General features: G+C 43.2%; 2 protein-coding genes across 2 annotated transcripts in view; one reads left to right on the top strand and one right to left on the bottom strand.

Annotated features, from left to right (window-relative positions):
• The window catches only part of WDR25 (WD repeat domain 25), a 423,366-nt gene that overhangs the window by 127,922 nt on the left and 273,641 nt on the right, over positions 1 to 21,803 (top strand). The gene's annotated exons all lie outside the window — the stretch shown is intronic.
• BEGAIN (brain enriched guanylate kinase associated) overlaps positions 1 to 21,803 on the bottom strand; it is a 224,211-nt gene that overhangs the window by 3,252 nt on the left and 199,156 nt on the right. The window contains exons 6-7 of the mRNA XM_082220280.1: positions 6,453 to 6,560; positions 1,311 to 1,394 (exon numbers count right to left, since the gene is read on the bottom strand). Coding sequence (XP_082076406.1) covers positions 1,311 to 1,394; positions 6,453 to 6,560 — 192 coding nt within the window. The remainder of the gene's footprint in view (positions 1 to 1,310; positions 1,395 to 6,452; positions 6,561 to 21,803) is intronic.

Genomic DNA, 21,803 nt, shown 5'->3' with positions numbered 1-21,803 from the left:
ACACCGCAGCTGACACACTCACGTGTTGCGACACACAGTTTGGAAAGCCCTGCTCTGGACCCTGAACTCCTGACTGCTGGACCTGTGGTTGCTATTAAGCCTGTATCACTGCTAGCTTGAATAAAGACCTTACTCTGAAGTAAGCGCTGCTGTGTTCTGGGATGGAAGCCTGACAATAAGTACATTAGAACTGTACATGCTACATCAGACTTAAGGTCCATGGAATTCAGCACTGTGTCTCTAAACAGCCAACTAAACAGCACCAGGAAGTTCACAAGAAAGATCATGATTACTATGGCCATCCTATTCAGGGGGAGAATGTTGGGTGGGGTTGAACTTAATTTATTTTGGTCCAACAAGCATCACTGGGCTTGTTGGACCCTCTTCAGTCTTCCAGTTTGGCCTTGCAGTCCTTGAGTTATGAAAAGACTTCCTTTACTTCCACCCTATCCTTGCTGCCTTGCCACCCAATAATCCCAGGAATCCCAATAATAATAATAATAATAATAATAATAATAATAATAATAATATTTGTAACCTGCCCATCTGGCTGGGTCTCCCCAGCCAATGTCACACGTTAAAAACTTCCCTGAACAGGGCTGACTTCAGATGTCTTCTAAATGTCAGGTAGTTGTTGATCTCTTTGACATCTGATAGGAAGGCGTTCCACAGGGCGGGCGCCACTACTGAGAAGGCCCTCTGCCTGGTTCCCTATAGCTTTGCTTCTCGCAATGAGGGAACCGCCAGAAGGCCCTCGGCGCTGGACCTCAGCGTCCGGGCAGAACAATGGGGGTGGAGACGCTCCTTCAGGTATACTGGGCCGAGGCTGTTTAGGGCTTTAAAGGTCAACACCAACACTTTGAATTGTGCTCAGAAACATCCTGGGAGCCAATGCAGATCTCTCAGGACTGTTATGTGGTGTTATGTGGTCCCGGCGGCTGACCCCAGTCACCAGTCTAGCTGCCGCATTCTGGATTAGTTGTAGTTTCCAGGTAACCTTCAAAGGTAGCCCCATGTAGAGCGCATTGCAGTAGTCCAACTGGGAGATAACTAGAGCATGCACCACTCTGGTGAGACAGTCCGTGAACATGTAGGGTCTCAGCCTGTGTACCAGATGCATGCAGGAATGAGTGGTACACCATATCCCGTGGACTACGGTTCATATGTTACCCTCCACTGATACTGCGGTTGCCTTGCCATTATTTGCCCCTGCCCGCCCTCTCCCTTCCATTGCTCTTGAGGAGTAGAAGCAAGTCGCAGCAGCAGCAGCTGCTTAAGTGATTTTCAGAGATGAGTTTAGTTTACATTACCTCAGAAAGCTTATGTGCCCTGTCGTAATTCTTGCTACACTGGAGCAGCTGAGCAGCTAAGTTGCAATCCTTCCTATAGAGCTCCTGTAAAAATAAAAATAAAAATGATATGGAAAGAGAGATATAAACATTGAACACCCTGCTTCCTACAGCCGGCAATGAAATGTATGTATCTATAGATGTAATACCCCATGTATTGGGAAATACACCTATGGGCTTACAGTTCAATATAGTGCACATGGATGGTAGAAAACTATTTTCAGGAACCTTGTGGTCTGAAGATGCATTAGAGTCCAGAGAGCTTCACAGGGCTGCTGTGTGTGCTTTCGGGCTTCCCTATTTTAACCTGGCAACTGACAGACACACCCTTCCTTGTCCATGTGGGCGGGAACAAACAAGTATGACATCAAGGGGTTTATTGTCATCATGACCAAGTGCAATGGTTGCCATGGCTATCTAGTAGCCTTGTTTATTTTCGTGATTTGATGCAGTGTTGTAAAACATGCCAGCCGCCCACTATTACCATGCACAGCAATTTCTGTTTCCAAAACGAGAACGGAAAACAAAACACTATGCATTACTTTGCTACAACACTACTCAACTTATTTGATTAAAAAAAACACACACCACACAAAACAAAACAAAACAAAACAATTTGTTGTCTCCAGAGGCTCCTATTTTCCTCCTTTAATGCTTTGTTTGGGGGAAAATGAAAGCCGCACTGATTGAAGGTCATTTGGACACACACAAGTCAGCTATCACAGAAAATAGGGGCAAACTGGGTTCATGACCACCTTCCTTTTCTACTTATTCCGGACCAGAAGAGGCTGGGGTGCTGTGGCAGTGCTACAAAATCCAGCGGCTTTCAAAGATGGCACTGGTGTCCAAACCTCACTAACACCCTGCAGCAAAGCAGCAAGGATGGTTCCATGGCATCATCCCAACACGCTGGTGACTCCCCTTATGGGCAGCTCTCTCAAAATTATGAATAGGTGACAATACAGAAATGAGATAGGCTCCCATGGTGACAGGTAGTCTAAAGTCTCAGCATCTATTTGGCTGGCATGACCACCCAAACCCCTATCTCAGGGGCAGCCAACGGGGTGCCCTCCACATGCTTTGGACTACAACTCCCACGTCAGTCCCAGCCAGCCAGCATGGCTAGTGGTCAGGAATGATGTTGCTATCTCTTCTTTACTCTCCATTGTCCATCTGAATATTTTGTTAAATAAATTCCAGATACTGAATTCCAGATCTTCAGGGGCCCTAGTTGGGGGTTGAAAGAATATGTGATGGAGGGAATAGAAAAAATCAGGGGTGATCAAGCTATCATTCAATTCTGGTCATGAGGACTATATAGAGTGCTGTGGCATGCAAGTCTTGCTTGTGGGCTTCCCATGGCCACTGGGAGGACAGGCTGATGGAGTAAATAGGCCTCCGGGCTGATCCAGTTGAGTTTTTCTTCTTTATTTTGCTTTTCTGTTTAAGACTCCAGTTCCCACCGTCCCTGACCACTGGCCATGCTGGTTGGGGCTGATGGGACTTTAAGTCCAACAACATATGGAGGGCACAGGGTTGGGGAATGCTGTGTTAACTCCAGGAAGTTCATGGCAGGAAAGTTTCCTATCTTGTCCTGTCCCAGGTGGTGGCGGTGAAAGAGGGAAGAAGGGATGGGAGACTTTTCTTCCATTTTGTTCCTTAATTTAACTTACTTTTAGGACCCAGAGAGAATACAGGAGAAGCCTCAAGGTCTGAACATGTTCCACGTGCCCCTCAAAGGGCAGACTGATGCTGTTTACTTCAACCAGTATAGCTGCTGGCAATCTTTCTTGAGTAACAATAAGAACAATAATTTTGAATCGAATGAGCACATGCTTTCTGGCCTGAAGAACTGCTCTTCTATCACTTCCATCTTTCAGCTTGATTCACATATGCAATTAGCATTGTGATTGAAAATTCAGCTTGGGGACAATGGAGAGACTTACCCCCCCGCACTTGTTACTAAAAACCTACTCCTTGCATGGTACTCAACATAGCCAGGAGTGTTTTGTTTCAGTGAGGCTAACTGTGCTAATCACTGTCAGTTTGCATAAATTCAATTGCCATCCCTGTGTAGCCTGGGTGTGTATGGGTGAGGCAAGCAGCTAACAATGGTGTGACCCAGGGGTGCCAATTTGAATAAAATATTGGGTGGGGGCAGGTAAGCCCTGCCCTGCATAATCAATCACAAGATGCGGTGTGATTGAATGACACCAGATGAATGGCAATGCCCATGAACTTTGAGGGAGGACTGGCCCCTTCAAATATTATATTGGGGCCCCCAAAGGGACTTCGACCTCTAGGAGTTGGCTCCTATGGTGTGACCACCATGCTTCGACTGGAGAATGCAGCTGGGGGTCTTCTAGGTGTCTCCACTGTGTGGTCAGTGATAGGACCACGAAAAAATATTGTATGGGGAGGGAACACACCCAGAAGAGATGAGATGCATTTCTGGGGTGGGTAAGACTTGTCCCACATGTTATATTTCCAAAAGAGAAACAACAGTACAGTATATTGATGGGGGGGGGGGAATATGTTTAGATCCTATAGTAAAGATTTTCCCTGAAGCAAGTCCTCTTGATCCATCCTTAGGATTGCAGCTCAGCGCTGTCTTATTTCAATTCCCAATTTATGGCTCAGTTTTTTTATTTGCTTATGCAAAGTCACCACGAGGATCCGACAAAAGAGGTAGAGGATGGAGAGAGGTGTGTTATATCTTGGGGAGGGCCACCTCATTCCTCTGGTGCCACCTATGTGTCTGGAATTTTCTCATGGATAAAAGATTTTTGGCAGCAACCGACTGGGGGTTGGGTGGGTGATGGAGAAGTAACACCTAAATTAGTCCTGGATTAGTTCTGGCGATTTTCACTGCCACATCACACACACAACAAATAGGACAGGGAAGGGGGACTTGCAGACCTCCCTATGTTGCTGTATTCCATCTCCCAGAAGCCTCAGCTAGCATGGCCAATGCTTAGGGATTTAATTAATTAATTTATGAATTGCTTCCTGCGAAGCGATTTTCAAAGCAATTTTCATGATAGACGATAAAGGGCAATAAAAGCTTTGACAATGGGGACTTCCGGGTTAGCGCCATCGCCGAATGGCGGACTCCCTCCGAGCTCCGGAGGGAGTCGGCTCGGCAGGGGCTGGGTCCTACCGCGCCGGCGACGCGGGGACCCTTAGAAACCACGGGAACGGATCCCGTGGACATGGTGACTCGGCTGGCACCGTTATCGCCCTCCCGGCTCGTGAAGGAGCCTTTTTAAAGGCTACGGATCGGGCGCCGGGGAGTGGCGTGGTGCTTTGAGTCCTCCGCTTCCCCTGCCGAGCGCAGCCGCATGCCATCCGGCGGAGAGCGCTGGCTTCTTCCAAAGAAAATTCGGACAATTGATCAACAACCCGTGAGTAATTGGGCAACCGGGTATAAAAGGAGGAAAAAAGAAATTTTTTTTTCCGGATTTGGCACGAGCGGGAGGGGATCCAAAAAAGGAAGTCAGTCCCCTCCCTGATTGTAAACATGTTAAAACAAGGACTGAGAAACCAAGATTGATTCAGAAGCTTATTGATGACAAAAATTATCAACTCCACGATGTGAATTATAAGAACTGTGCTGGAGGAGAGGAGTCGAGGGTGAGGAGAAAAAAGCAACCCCCCCCCCTGGGAACCGGGGCGATTCGGATAGCCTGGCGAAGAGAGATGAAGATTTTGACAGCTGTCAAAGGAGCTGTCAAAACTGGAAAATATAAAGAGGACTTTGCTACAAGTTTTTTGCTGGTTAATTTTGTTACAATTTGATACAAATATGGATATAAACTGTCGGGAAAAAAGAAACAACAAATTGACTTTTGGATTAGAGGATACAAAGTTATTGTAATCCCTCTAGAGGGGTTTCGGGACATTACAAGTGTCGTATGTGGAAAACTACTCTGGGATGTGCACAGGTCTTATCTCCTGGGAAAGCTGCAGAACTGAAATATTATTTTGTCTACAGAGGTGACCATAATACAATAGAATCTTCTATTGAAGCAAGAAAGGAACTGGACGTAAGTCTTTTTCCCTGAATAACAAACCTCTGTAGAGACATTAAATTTTGGAACAAGAATGTTTTGACAGCTGAACAAGACAGAAACCTGAGAAACCAAGAAATAAAAGAGCAAATGGCTGAATACGACACGGAAAGAATAACGGGAGGAGCAACAAAAGATTAAAGAAAGTTAAAGGCCTCTATTAGATTGGATTTTTGAAGTTAAACATCATTAAAACAACCAAATCTGAAGAAACCAGCAAGATGGACTGAGAAAAATTTGGCTGTGGACTTAAGATCTCCAGGCCGACAACATACAGACAAATGGACATGGGGAATCAAAACCGGGGAAGGGAGGGGGAATCTTAGAATCCAAAGGCTTTGTAACCAACTTTTTGAACTTCTCTATATTTTCTATCTTATATTCTTTATAACTATGATATTATATGTTTCTGTTTTTTCTTTTTTTTTTTTAGAAAGGGGGAACTCGTGGAAGGAATGAGAGCTGATCTTGGGGGGAAAACTTTGTTTTATTACAAGATGAGGAGTGACGTCAAGATGGTGTAAATTTAATTTGGTCTATGAGTAAAATATATTAGGCTTAAATTGGGGATGAGAACTTGTGGAACCAACTTAGGGAAAGGGGAATACAGTCGGGAGGGGAAGGAGGAAGTCCCAGAAAGAAGGCTATGAAAAGAAGGGTTTAAACTAGTCTCTCTTTTTCTTTCTTTTCTTTATCTTTCTTATTTTCTTATTCTGTTATTATTGGAAATTTTAATAAATATGATTATAAAAAAAATAAAAAAAATAAAAGCTTTGACAATGAAGCATATGTAAAATAATTTCATATATATATATAAATGAGATGATGATGATGGATTTTGGAGTCCAACAACATCTGGAGAGCCACATGTTATCCACCCCTGAACTAATAGAGAAAACTTCTTAAAGCAGCCACACTGATACAGGTAAGTGGGATAATTGAATCCGAGTAGTTAATCCAGCAACCCACAATCTCCGATAACATATATTTCCACACGTGATCATGACAAATAGCCACTATTCAAAGTACTTACATTATCTTCTGACAATTTATCAATTGTCACCTTGGCTTCTATCAGATGGTTATTGAGGGCTATTATTTCGTGGCTTAAAGCTCTTTTTTCTTCTTCGTAATGTTGACCCTGCGTACAAAGACAATTCAATCAACGTCTTTCCCCTCACAACGCGAGCTGTCAAATGCTGTTTCCCCAAGCTAAAGAGCAATTGTATGAAATGCCATTTCCACCCCCCCCTTTCCGAATATTTCTTTTCCTCTGCTTTGTTCTCTTCCTTACTAAGCAGCATATGACGGAGAACTGAAAGCACACTTGTTTTGCTTTTTAAAATAATGGAACCTTGACATGGGGCATTTTCACACATCAGTTCACTCTGATTCCAAAGTTGGACATGTGGAATTGGTCTGTAATTCATACGTAGAACCTTCATTGACAAGAAAATATACATGCGACGTTCAACTTATGTCAGGTTGCCTTTTTGGGGATAGCGCATAAAGCCAAAACCGTGTATTGTCAAAACACATTGGGTTGAATGGCTGGTGGAGTTGCCAAAATCTTTCCCCCCGGATGCCCCTCCCCTTTCTATTATTTAAAAAACTCTTTTTTGCCAAGTGTGTAAAGCTAAATGTGCACAAGTTAAATGCATGTAAGTTGCAAATGTACCTCATTTTTCTCCCATTCATGGCAGACACATTACAAGCCATTATTTCAGCCTATGATCCAAAGTTCAGTTTTATGTTCCTACGGGAAACTTGTGTACTCCGTGGAAGTTCCTAAACCACCAGAGTAAAATGTGAGTTGACCTCCACAGCTGGATTAAAAATATCCCAAGGTTCTCAGTCTATGAAACAGGTGGAAGCTGAGCCACATGGCTGCTGAATCACATGAGACAGCTCTTGATTGGACTGTACCATTTCAGGCTGCAGGTAGGGGAACTGAATGTTTGGGTGTTCACATGTTCTAACCCACATAGAAAAGGGTCCCAGACAAACCTTCTCCTAACACCCCAATTTTCTATGTCTAGAATTAGATAGGAAAGGCATTGGTAGAGGCAACAGATGGACTGCCAGCATTAGCCTGACCCAGTCAGCCACTGGCACTGTAAAAGGAGACCGACTCCTTTGCTAAGTTGAAATTTTGATAGTATAGAATAGATAACAAACTGGGAATTTAGTAAATAACACCTGGCTTGGTGACCACCTCTTATCAGTAGATGCCATTGGGATGATCCTCAGGGTGAAGAATATTTAAGCCCATGTCTTAAAGTACCCTTTCGAATCAGTTGTTTCCCAGTCAAATAATTAATTTACACACTTTTTTTTTAAGTGTGCAAGAGTTATTGTGAAAATAGGCTGGACTGGTTCTCTAGAGTCAGCCATTTGCTAAGTCTGGGAGCCTGCAAAGACCAAATTAGGTAATCCATTCCGCACATTTGCTTTCAATATGGATGGCTTGTTTGCTGAAACGTGCTAATTCTGCAAAGCAGGGTATTCATCTGAAGTGTCTTGGGATCAGAAATATCCATTCTGTCTGCTGACACACACATCTATACACTCCATAATTCTCCAGAGGACATTTTCAGTTTTGGGGGTGGAAGAGAAAGAAATAGAAATTGAGGGAAAAGGCACATGCAAAATTCAGCAAGGTAAAGGTTATAGTACGAATACGAAAAAAGAAGAAGGGTGTCTATTTAAGGCCATTTGCTGTGACTTTCTTTTGCATACATTACAATGTCTATATTAGCATTAGAAGCAAATGCTCCAACCTTTCTTTTACCACCCCATTCTCTTTATTGCTATCTTCATTACTCAAAGATGCACCAAGGATACCATCCGTAATGTAAAGCAAAAGAAATATAAGGAACTGTACATTAAAAAGATAAACACAGTAATGGAAACAGAATTCACAATCTGTTAAAACAAAAACTGGCTTGCAATGTTCGCAGCACACCCAATGATCCATGTGGATTTCTGTTCTCTCGTACTTTACTGCACCAGTAGCCAGTTTTTCCAAGTGTCCCACCTGCTTTCTTTAAAGGAAAAAGAACTGATGCTAGTGCAAGTCTAGATAGTACAATTACTCTTCAGCATAGAAGTCCATTGAGGACAGGGGCTGAGGTCTCCATTCTACACTGCGTTTCACATTATGGAGGGTTTTTTTAAAAAAAGAAGAAGAAGAAGCCTAAATCCTCTAGGTGAGGAAACACTTTTGTTACCTCACTAAAGAAGAATCCCCAATTGGAAGGCACACCATAATTGAAAGCCTGCTTCCCCAGGCAGCACTGTAGGCAGAGCATTTAATTATGTAGGGCAATTTTAACCTATCTATCTATGCCGTCCAAACTCAGAAAAAGACTTTCTCATTTCCGTCTGCAGAAGAGTGTCATTTTTGCAGTTGTTTCTTTCCTAACTTCCTTTCCCATTTTTTTACCTCTCTCCCCCATCCCGCAACTCTCCACATGTGCTTATATCCCTACGGGCGACAACTCTGGTCTCCTCAGGGAAACATTCCTTAAACTTTGCGAGCTCTGTGGAATTTGTAGTAATATTTACTCTTGATTAAGTATATCGGCAGTTTTATCTGAAATTCACCGGTGTCCTGTCTCCCTAGCATCCATCTGAGATAAGCATTGCTGAAGATGTGCTTTTATGTAATTGATTTGTTCCATTCTTCTTGTGCCTTTCCTCCCTCTCCAAGGAGACCAAGGAAGCACACGTGTTCCCCTGACCCCTGCATTTTTATCCCAATAGCCCTGTGAGATAAGTTAGGCTGAGAGATAGTAACCAGCTCAAGAGCACGCAGTGAGTTTCATGACTGAGCAGGGACATGAACCTGGGTTCTCCCACTCCTGGTTCATCACTCAGACCACTACACCATACTGGTTCTTTCCTACATGGCATAAAAGGAGAAGCCATGAATATACTGTGGGTGGTATTCATAGAATCATGGAATTGTAGAGTTGGAAGGGACCACAAGGGTCATCTAGTCCAACTCCCTGCAATGCAGGAACCTCAAATAAAGCATCCATGACAGATGGCCATCCAACCTCTGCTTAAAAACCTCCAAGGAAGTGTTGGGATGTTCCGTTCCACCTTAAGGAACATGCAGGATTGTTGTGTGTCACATGCCTGTTTACACTCCAGCACAGCTTGCTGGGAACTTCCGTTTGTGTATAGCTTTTGCTTATGCTGCCTTGCTTTGGACACGAAGGAGATCAGACATGTTTCCTTTTGTCCTGACGTATGCTGAATAAACTGCTTGTAAATATGCTCACACAGCCTCTCCTGCCACTTCTGTTGCGTAGTGTTTGCTCTGCTGAGTAGCGTGCCCTAGCTTCTGAAGCTCGGGTTGCAGATTCATGCTGCACCAAGGACTGGAGTTCACCTGGAACACTGGCCCATGGCCTAGGGCAGCTGGGGCCTGCCAATTGCCCCCATTTCCTTGGTTGCATGCCAACAGGAAGGAGAGCTCACCACCTCCTGAGTGAGTCTATTTGACTATCAAACTGCTCTTGCCACCATAAAGTTTTTTCTGGTGTTTAGTCAGCATCTCCTTTCTTGTAACTTAAAGCCAGTGGTTCAGGTCCTACCCTCTGGAGCAGGAGAAAACAATCTTGCTCCATCTTCCATGTGACAGCCCTTGAGATATTTGAAGATGGCGATCATATCTCCTCTCAGTCTCCTCTAATTCAATGCCATTCTACTCGGAACAGGTCCGCTGAAGTTACTGGACATGACTGAATTACGGTAGGTTCATTTATTTCAGTGGGCCTACTCTGACTAGGGTTTAGTTGAATATACAACCCTCTGGTTAGAAGCCCTGCTTTTGGTGGACATTTGGAGTTGAGGCACTTATTATTATTATTACATATCTATCCTAACATTGGGGACACGGGTGGCGCTGTGGGTTAAACCACAGAGCCTAGGACTTGCTGATCAGAAGGTTGGCAGTTCGAATCCGTGACGGGGTGAGCTCCTGTTGCTCGGTCCCTGCTCCTGCCAACCTAGCAGTTTGAAAGCACACAGTGCAAGTAGATAAATAGGTACCGCTCCGGCGGGAAGGTAAACGGTGTTTCCGTGCGCTGCTCTGGTTCGCCAGAAGTGGTTTAGTCATGCTGGCCACATGACCCGGAGGCTGTACGCTGGCTCCCTCAGCCAATAAAGCGAGATGAGCGCCGCAACCCCAGAGTCGGTCATGACTGGACCTAATGGCCAGGGGTCCCTTTACTTTTACCTAACATTCTTCCATGGGGATTATCTCCCATTTTGTCTTCACAACAACCTAACTTCTGCATTTAACTTACCCAACAGGGTTGCTGAGAGGATAAAATGCTGGAGGGAGGGAGAACTATGTTTGCCACCTTGAGCATCCTCGGAGTAAAATTAGGGCATGAATGTGATAAATAAATAAAACCATTGCCCTTTAGCAAACAATTGAGTTTGCCAAAAACCAATCGCCTCTTCAGTCTTCACTTGCAACAGTAACATTTTCATTGCCGCATGCTGACTATTCCTATTCTTTCTTTGAAGAAGCTTTCTTGCTTCGAGAAGTTCAGGGCCCCATTCCCTCCAATATTTACTATTAAAATGAAACATGAAAGATTAGGTGTGATAAGCAAACCAGAGTATGCACCAGTCTTCTCCCAAATGTCTTGCTTTGTATCAATATGACACAGCCCTTCCATCATCACTTTCTGTATCACTGATAACTGACAGCGTGGGGAATTATTTGTACTGCGGGCCCTGAACAAATATCAAGGTTAATTATCCGCGTGTGTGGAACACGGGGCTATGATATAAAGGAGATTATTAAAATCGGAAAGTGGCAAACTGCTCACACTAAGCAGCTCCTGGGTGATTTCAAAGCACGCCAGAGAGTGATTTCTGCTTCCTTCCCACCTACCCGCCCACAGATTGAATTAGCTTTGTCCTGATCAACAGAAGAGGGACAATTATGGCCATGACAGGTCATGTTGCTCCAAACAAATTCATAGTATATGGATCATAAAACCCGTGATGTTAGTTCGGCTTGATATCTTCCACACACAAGGCCAGAGACCCGGCCTTGTTTCCAGCAGAAAAATTCCAAAGGGAGAAGGCAAAAGCATAGGAGTGTAATTGGCAGGTTATTAGCTCTGAGCAGACTGGCTCAGAATTCACTCCGCCTATAAAGAAGCCGTCTCAGAGTGAGCAAACAGTGGTTTCTAATGCTCCCCTGGATGTTAATTTTTGAGAGGTTATAAGATCCGGAAGCCACAAGTGAGTGCATGCAACAGATATAAAGTGGGAATGTGTATGTTAATGAGAGCTGAGGAACTGACCAAGATAAGAAGAAGAAGAAATTGGTTTTAGTGGCTTGTTCTTCGAACATAGGGGTAACTTGGATTAGGGGGAGAAATTCAGTCTGGCTCATGTAGAAAAACACATCTGCCTAATCTGTGCTTCCTGAAACAATACATGAACTGATACACAGCTAGACTTAGAAATCTGCACTTTTCTGAATTTTGTAAATTCATTTTCTTTTTAGTTGTTGCATCTATAACCCACATTTCTCTCTCTAAGGTGGCATACATGACTCTCCCCCTCCTTATTTAATCCCTGCCAACTGGGGATTTGAACCCTGCACTCCCAGGTCCTGGTCCAAGACTCTAACCAGTACGCCATATTGGCTCGGATTTAGTTCTCTGCAATGTAGCTCTTCAACCAAAAATGTGCATGGCAATCCATATGTTACAGGAAAGTATGTGTGGAAATGCCTTTACTGGTTTGAATGCAAACCCGCCAATTATATGCAATCCCTGAAACAATACGCAAACAGCTATCCCAAGAAGTTCATACTTTTCTGAATTTTTGTAATTTGGTTCTCCAACCAAAAATATGCAGAAAAATCCACATAGCTGGAGAAAGTGTGTGTGAAAGTGCCTGCAGTGGTGGAAGTAGATTAAAAAATGCATTATATTATAAATAATGTGCATATTAGGCAAAATGGGATTTTAAATGTACACTTTAGTGTGCTGACAAATTTTTACGATGACTTTTTTTTGTTTTATTTTAAGCAAACTGACGTGGAAATATGGCAAACTAGGGTTGCCATAGTTCAAAAAGTGAAAATCGGGACACAAAAGTTGTTGAGCTATTTTTCAGGGAATTCGTAAAAAAAAATTCGATGCTTCCGACGTGGGCTGCCATACGCCCAGACACCATTTCTGGAGGACAAATCCCAGCATACATCCGGGATGTATGGTCGCCCTAGGCAAACTGAACTTAAGATGGGAAAAATAAGAACCAGGAGAAATGAAAAATGAGAGATTTGCTCATTCCTGGTCAGAGCCCTCATATGAGAATGACGTGTGCTGTACCACTAGCACTACACTACACAGGTACTTTCCACGATGAAAGGCCATAGCATAAGGCCCCAGGTTCTGTTCCTGGCATATCGAGGTTGGAAGAGACTACTCAACCTAGAGAGCCACTGCCAGACAATACTGAGATAGATGGACCAATTGTCTGACTCAGGAGAAGGCAGCTTCCTCTGCTGTTATTATATACATGAATCAAAGAATTGCAGAGCTCTGATTGCATTCCCATCTATTTTGGATGCATTACAATGTGGAGAGTATTTGGTAGTTTGATAGGATGGATTGCATGCCGTTTGTTAAAATGCCCCTAACAGTGGTAGATTGGCTGGCTAAACGGAGTTTGAACCTTGTGGGATAAAGATTTTGTTCCATTTGCTCATGCTGTTTGGAGACATCCTCATAAATATTTGCATAGCTTCCGTAAAATAATTGAAGATTGCTGAACAAATCCTAATCATGTTAATTTCTGTTAGCAAACACAGCAAAGCAACAAAAGCAACAAAAGCAATGTTTTCACTTTGTAGCTCTGATCTGGAATTGCTAATGTTTAGGTGTCTGTTAAGGTGCTAGAACAAGCTAAGATTTATGACACAGAATTATAAACCCAGTCACTCATATTTCCGTTTTCATCCTCTCACCTCACCCACAAAGCTTACAGGTGGTCTTAGGAACACAATTCTCTCTCTCTCTCTCTCTCTCTCTCTCTCTCTCTCTCTCTCACACACACACACACACACACACACACACACAGCTGCTGCCATACTGTCTGTAATATGGGGGAAATAATAATGACCTACGGACTGCAGTTTCTTGAAGATGGACTTCTGGCAAGTGATGGGCTGCACCTCACAACGGTTGGGAGAAATGTTTTTGCCAAAAATCTCAGAAACCTCATCAGGAGGGCTTTAAACTGACTAATGTGGGGGAGGGAGACAGTGCTCCTGAAGGTAGGAGTCTATCAATTAATGAAGATGATCATCCAAATGTCATAGACCAAATGGAGCAAACAGCACGCGGACCTAGTGGTGGGAGGAAAAAATCCTTAAATAAGAGACACGGGGGAATGATTAATGGACTTCAATGTCTGTACACTAATGCGCAAAGCATGGGAAATAAACAAGATGAGCTTGAGCTCTTGGTACAGCAAACTAAATATGACATAATAGGCATCACTGAAACCTGGTGGGATAAGTCATAGAATCATAGAATCATAGAATCATAGAGTTGGAAGAGACCACAAGGGCCATCGAGTCCAACCCCCTGCCAAGCAGGAAACACCATCAGAGCACTCCTGACATATGGTTGTCAAGCCTCTGCTTAAAGACCTCCAAAGTAGGAGACTCCACCACACTCCTTGGCAGCAAATTCCACTGTCGAACAGCTCTTACTGTCAGGAAGTTCTTCCTAATGTTTAGGTGGAATCTTCTTTCTTGTAGTTTGGATCCATTGCTCCGTGTCCGCTTCTCTGGAGCAGCAGAAAACAACCTTTCTCCCTCCTCTATGTGACATCCTTTTATATATTTGAACATGGCTATCATATCACCCCTTAACCTCCTCCCACGATTGGAATGTAATAATGGGGGGATACAATCTATTTCAGAGAAACAGACCAGACAAGAAAGGAGGAGGAGTGGCGTTATATGTCAGGGATGTGTATACCTGTGAAGAGATCCAAGATTTAGATCCTCAAAGCCAAAGTGAGAGCATTTGGGTCAAAATTAAGGGAGAGAAGAATAACAGAGACCTCATTGTGGGAGTTTACTATAGATCCCCAAGCCAAACGGAGGACATCGATGATGCCTTCCTGGAACAGATGGCCAAGCATGCAAAAGGAAGGGAGATAGTAGTAATGGGCGACTTCAATTACCCGGATATTTGTTGGACGTCAAACTCAGCCAAGAGCATAAGGTCAAACAGATTCCTCACTGGCCTTGCAGACAACTTCATTGTCCAGAAAGTGGGAGAAGCAACAAGAGGAACAGCCATTTTAGATCTGGTCCTAACCAATGTTGATGACCTGGTTAGTGGGGTAGAAGTGGAAGGATCATTAGGCGCGAGTGATCATGCTCTTCTGAAGTTTACTATACAGCGGAAAGGAGCAGCCAAGCATACTAGGACTCAATTTCTTGACTTTAAGAAAGCCGACTTCATAAAACTTAGGGAAGTGCTGGGTGAGATCCCATGGACAGTAATACTAAAAGGAAAGGGAGTTCATGATGGCTGGGAGTTTGTTAAGAGGGAGATACTAAAAGCACAACATCAGGCAATACCAATGAGACGGAAACATGGAAGGTGCCTAAAGAAGCCAGGGTGGCTATCTAAAGAACTTTTAACTGAATTAAGATTAAAAAAGGATGTGTACAAAAAATGGAAAAGGGGGGAAACCACCAAAGAGGAATTCAAACAAATAGCCAGCACGTGTAGACACAAAGTCAGAAAAGCTAAAGCACAGAATGAACTCAGGCTTGCTAGAGAGGTTAAAAGCAACAAAAAAGGCTTTTATGGGTATGTTCGTAGCAAAAGGAAGAACAAAGAAACAATGGGATCACTCAGAGGAGAAGATGGTGAAATGCAAACAGGGGACACAGAAAGGGCTGAACTCCTCAATGCCTTCTTTGCCTCAGTCTTCTCCGATAAAGAAAACAATGCCCGACCTGAAGAATTTGGAGCAAATGATTCAGCAAAGGAAACACAGCCCAGAATAACTAAGGAGATAGTACAAGAATATTTGGCTAGTTTAGATGTATTCAAGTCTCCAGGGCCAGATGAACTGCATCCAAGAGTATTAAAAGAACTGGCAGATGTGATCTCAGACCCACTGGCAGTTATCTTTGAGAATTCCTGGAGAACAGGCGAAGTCCCGGCAGACTGGAGGAGGGCAAATGTTGTCCCTATTTTCAAAAAGGGGAAAAGAGAGGACCCAAATAATTACCGCCCAGTCAGTCTGACATCAATAGCAGGGAAGATTCTGGAGCAGATCATTAAGCAAACAGTCTGTGAGCACCTAGAAAGGAATGCTGTGATCACCAATAGTCAGCATGGATTTCTGAAAAATAAGTCATGTCAGACTAACCTGATCTCGTTTTTTGACAGAATTACAAGCCTGGTAGATGAAGGGAACGCAGTGGATGTAGCCTACCTTGATTTCAGCAAGGCATTTGACAAGGTGCCCCATGATATTCTTGTAAAGAAGCTGGTAAAATGCGGTCTTGACTATGCTACCACTCAGTGGATTTGTAACTGGCTGACTGACCGAACCCAAAGGGTGCTCATCAATGGTTCCTCTTCATCCTGGAGAAGAGTGACTAGTGGGGTGCCACAGGGTTCTGTCTTGGGCCCGGTCTTATTCAACATCTTTATCAACGACTTGGATGATGGACTCAAGGGCATCCTGATCAAATTTGCAGATGACACCAAACTGGGAGGGGTGGCTAACACCCCAGAGGACAGGATCACACTTCAAAACGACCTTGACAGATTAGAGAACTGGGCAAAAATAAACAAGATGAATTTTAACAGGGAGAAATGTAAAGTATTGCACTTGGGCAAAAAAAATGAGAGGCACAAATACAAGATGGGTGACACCTGGCTTGAGAGCAGTACATGTGAAAAGGATCTAGGAGTCTTGGTTGACCACAAACTTGACATGAGCCAACAGTGTGACGCGGCAGCTAAAAAAGCCAATGCAATTCTGGGCTGCATCAATAGGAGTATAGCATCTAGATCAAGGGAAGTAATAGTGCCACTGTATTCTGCTCTGGTCAGACCATACCTGGAGTACTGTGTCCAGTTCTGGGCACCACAATTCAAGAAGGACACTGACAAACTGGAACGTGTCCAGAGGAGGGCAACCAAAATGGTCAAAGGCCTGGAAACGATGCCTTATGAGGAACGGCTAAGGGAGCTGGGCATGTTTAGCCTGGAGAAGAGGAGGTTAAGGGGTGATATGATAGCCATGTTCAAATATATAAAAGGATGTCACATAGAGGAGGGAGAAAGGTTGTTTTCTGCTGCTCCGGAGAAGCGGACACGGAGCAATGGATCCAAACTACAAGAAAGAAGATTCCACCTAAACATTAGGAAGAACTTCCTGACAGTAAGAGCTGTTCGACAGTGGAATTTGCTGCCAAGGAGTGTGGTGGAGTCTCCTACTTTGGAGGTCTTTAAGCAGAGGCTTGACAACCATATGTCAGGAGTGCTCTGATGGTGTTTCCTGCTTGGCAGGGGGTTGGACTCGATGGCCCTTGTGGTCTCTTCCAACTCTATGATTCTATGATTCTATGATTCTACCTTTCCAGGTGTTTTTGGAAGGGTTGCAGAGAAAATGCATGGGAAGCTCCTAAATTGAACATCTACTATATAGCAAACCACATAGCCTCCTCTTTGGCAATCAGTATTGTACAAGATCAGCAATTCAATGATGTCACTCCCAAGAACATCCTGATTTTGTCTCTGGCAAAATTGGATTTTGAGACTACTAAGTACAGTAAAAGCATTCTCTCTAAGCCAAAATCCCAGAGACATCCAAAACCATTCAGAGCTTTTGCCATTACGGTTAGCTCAACACCAGCTGTAACTGGGAATCCTATGGAACTCAGACAGAATCTGCTTATTATAGCTGTACACTTAGAGACTTATGCCTACAGGTTTGGCTAAGAAAGGTAATATAATACAAGGCACTAATTTCTCCCTATTTTTTATATGCATTCCTTTAAAAGGCACATCCCACATGACAGTTGAACCCTGTGCAATTTGTATTTCTCCTTTACCTAAACTTATGATTACCCAGTTTTATATGCCTGTTGTCTTTGTCCATGGAGTTTTCTTGGCAGGCATACTGGAGTGGCTTGCCAGTTCCTGCTCCAGGTGGATCACGTTTATTCAAAACTCTCCACTATGACCTTTCTGAGTTGTTCAAGCCCCTTCGCCATGACAAGGCAGTTATCCATGAAGGAGCTGGACCATAAAGAAGGCTGATCACCGAAGAATTGATGCTTTTGAATTATGGTGCTGGAGGAGACTCTTGAGAGTCCCATGGACTGCAAGAAGATCAAACCTATCCATTCTGAAGGAAATCAGCCCTGAGTGCTCACTGGAAGGACAGATCCTGAAGCTGAGGCCACCTCATGAGAAGAGAAGACTCCCTGGAAAAGACCCTGATGTTGGGAAATATGGAGGGCAGAAGGAGAAGGGGACAACAGAGGATGAGATGGTTAGATAGTGTTCTCGAAGCTACCAGCATGAGTTTGACCAAACTGCGGGAGGCAGTGGAAGACAGGCGTGCCTGGCGTGCTCTGGTCCATGGGGTCACAAAGAGTCGGACACAACTAAATGACTAAACAACAACAACAACAACATGATTACCCAAGTGATTTAAGCATCCTCCAGGCTATTTGGATAAATGGGGTCATGGTGTTCTGGCCTTTTCTCTTTGTACTAATGGAAAGATACAATGAAAGACATTCTGAAGCTTGCAAATTGCTTCCACTGATGCACTTAAGTGAGGAAGACTCATAACCTTCACAAGTCAGCTTCTTGTTTGGAAGAAGACAGGAACCCTGGCACAGTCTCTGAAACCTGAAGAGCTGTGAAAGTTAAAGGTGCCCTAAAGACAAACACACAGTTTTGAAGGTTCATTCATCTCCTGCAATCACCTGGGTAGGGATGAATGAATCTCGCATTTCCCCAGTTTTGAGTTCTGTTTGCCACATTTCCTTTTTCCCCCCTTTTTGATATTTATAATTTTATTGATTTCCAACTCATTATACATTTTGACCATTATACAACAAATCATATCCATTTTAGACTTCCTTCAACGTCACTGACATCATTCGTAGTTGTGCCTTTAGTACACATTTCATTTTTTTTCATATTGCCCATTAATCCTCCCTTCCTCATAATCTCTACTGAACAATATTTATTAGTTCTTTACAAAGCCTCTTTGAATCCCACTAGCGTTATTTTTACATCGTAGTTATTTTCCAGATAACACAAATTTCTCCCAGTCCTTTATAAATTTTTGATCTTTAGTATATCTAATTTTCCCTGTTAATTTGTCCAATTCAGCATATTCTGTCAATTTTGCTCTCCACTCTTCTACCGTTGGAACTTCCTCCTGCTTCCACTTCTGAGCTAACACAATTCTGGCAGCTGTCACCACATACTGGAAAAGTCTATGGTCCCTTCTTCTGACATCCTTCCCTACAATACCTAATAAAAATGCTTCTGGTTTTTTCACAAAAGTATACTTCAACATCTTTTTCATCTCGTTATAGATCTCTTCCCAAAAGCTTTTAACTTTCTTACACTCCCACCACTGATGGAAGAATGTCCCTTCTTTATGTTTACATTTCCAGCATTTGTGGTCCACCTTATACATCTTTGCCAATTTAGTGGGTGACAGGTACCATCTGTAGAGCATTTTCATCATATTTTCCCTCAATAACGTGCAAGCTGTAAATTTTATATTCTCTTTCCACAACCTTTCCCAATCCTCTAGTTGAACATTATATCCAAAGTCCCTTGCCCATTGTACCATCACCGATTTCACCTCCTCATCCTTTGTGTACCACTCCAACAGTATTTGGAGTTTGCCACATTTCCTTAATTAGCTTGCGATTTATTTTTTTAAGTCCTCAAGAAAATTTGTCAGCCTTCCACAGTTTATTTCTCCTAATATACACATTTATGTATGGAATTTTGCCGAATATAAACATTTGGGCAAGCTATTTCCCCTAATATAATTAATCTTTGCTTGTCATTTTCAAAAAAAATATGTAGTATATTTTAAAGCATGCTTCCCCCTATTACAAACATTTTGGGTTGGAAAACTTCCTGGAATGGAGATAGAAAACATGTAGTGTTTGGCAATAGCTAAACTAAATAAGTGAACTATCCATGGTATCCAAAATTACCCTCAATATTCAATTCAGAGCAAAAACATTTGCATGATAGCTCAGTTGGCAGAGCACAAGACTTGTAATCTGAGGGTTGTGGGTTTGAGCTCTGTGTTGGGCAAAAGATTCCTGCATTGCAGGGGGCTGGACTAGATCAGTGGTGTCCAAACTTGTTTCAAAGAGGGCCAGATTTGATGAAGTGAAGGGCCGTGGGGGCCAACCAAGGTTATTGACCTTTTTAAGGATTAAAGTTTAAAGTTGTTGAGCTTTTTTTCCTTTAAGGTTTGGAATTGTTGAGCTTTTTTTAGGATTGAGTTTTTTAAAGGATTTTTTAGGATCTGCCACAGGCCAGGTTAAACTGGACCGGTGGAGATTGAATTAGGCCCTTGTTACGGACTTTGGACAAGACTGAACTAGATGATCCCTTACAACTCTACAGTTCTATGATTCAACGTTCATTTTACTGAGATCCCCAATCTGTTTTTATTGTGGATTATAGTAAATAAATCTTGATATCTAAACAGTGTGCATTCACTGCCACAATTATAATGCAATCTTGTGCATGCCCATACAGATGTATGTCCCATTGTGTTCAATGGGGCTTAAAGGGTAAAGGGAAAGGGACCCCTGACCACTAGGTCCAGTCGTGACCGACTCTGGGGTTGCGGCACTCATCTCACTTTATCGGCCAAGGGAGCCGGCGTACAGCTTCCGGGTCATGTGGCCAGCATGACTAAGCCGCTTCTGGCGAACCAGAGCAGCACACAGAAATGCCGTTTACCTTCCCGCCGGAGCGGTACCTATTTATCTACTTGCACTTTGACGTGCTTTCGAACTGCTAGGTTGGCAGGAGCTGGGACCGAGCAACGGGAGCTCACCCCATTGTGGGCATTCGAACCGCCGACCTTCTGATCGGCAAGTCCTAGGCTCTGTGGTTTAACCCACAGCGCCACCCGCATCCCTGAATGGGGCTTACTCCCAGGTAAATGGATATAAGATTACAGCCTAAAAATCAGTCCAGACCTGTGTGAAAGGCAATGTGGTGTGGTGGTTAGAGTGTTGGAGATTAGGACTTGGGAGACCATCCTTCAAATCCCCAAGAAGCTCGTTGGGTGACTTTGGGGCCAGTCACTACCTCTTAGGGTTGTTGTGAAGACAAAAGAAAAGAGCGGAAGAACTAGGCATGTTACCTTGTGCTCCTTGAGTAGCTTGTCCCTTGTTGTTGTTAAACTGGTTTTTTTATATATATATTGCGTTTTGATTGTTGCAACCCACCCTGGGACCTTACACTGAAGGGTGGGCAAATAAATATATAAATAACTTGGAAGAAAGTCATAGACTTGCCGAGCTGTAGAGTCTGAAGGGACCCGCAAAGGACATCTAGCCCAACCCTGCCACAACGCAAGTCCCACGCAGGGAGATGAGACTCACCCTTGTATATCTTATTGGGGAAAGTGTGTTGTAAGCTTAAACAACGCAGAGATAGTTTGTAAATTAACAGCAGCTATAGACCTCATAAGCAGAAGTAGCACTTTTACACATGGGAGGATAACACTCTAATCTATTGTAGTCCAGTTGATTATAGCAGCTAAAATAGCCTCTTTGATGAATAGCGGTTATTTTTGTATTTTTAATTCTATAGAAGGAAGCTCTATTTTCAGTTTGACAAAATGATGGAGAGCCCTAGATTTGCTGCACGACTACTTTGCTGATTGCTCAAAGCTGGCAATTTTGTTGCAATCTCAGCTTTTAACGGTGATGGGTTAATAGAAAGCTGATAGCTCACAGGGAGATTATAACAGCAATGTAAAAACAGGTCGCTTTTCTCTTTTGTAAAGCAAGAGGGCTCATCCCCTATTTTAAGGATTGCCCCGGATTTTAAGCCTTCTTCTGTTACAGAATAGCGTCTCCATAGAACATTTTTGCTTCCCTTCATTTCTACATTCTCATTGGCTTATTCTATTCACCGTTATTAGTTCTTTGGGTGATTTATAGACTACCCTTTACACGAGCCACGGGGTGGTCAAATAAGATAAAAAGAGCCCATCAAATAACATCATCCTTAAAATGCACACAACTTGTAACTGCTCGCTAAATACCAGTTTACAAACAACA

This window comes from Podarcis vaucheri (assembly GCF_965113315.1).
Source record: "Podarcis vaucheri genome assembly, chromosome: 1".
NCBI lineage: Eukaryota > Metazoa > Chordata > Lepidosauria > Squamata > Lacertidae > Podarcis > Podarcis vaucheri.
This window is presented reverse-complemented; position numbering and strand designations above follow the sequence as displayed.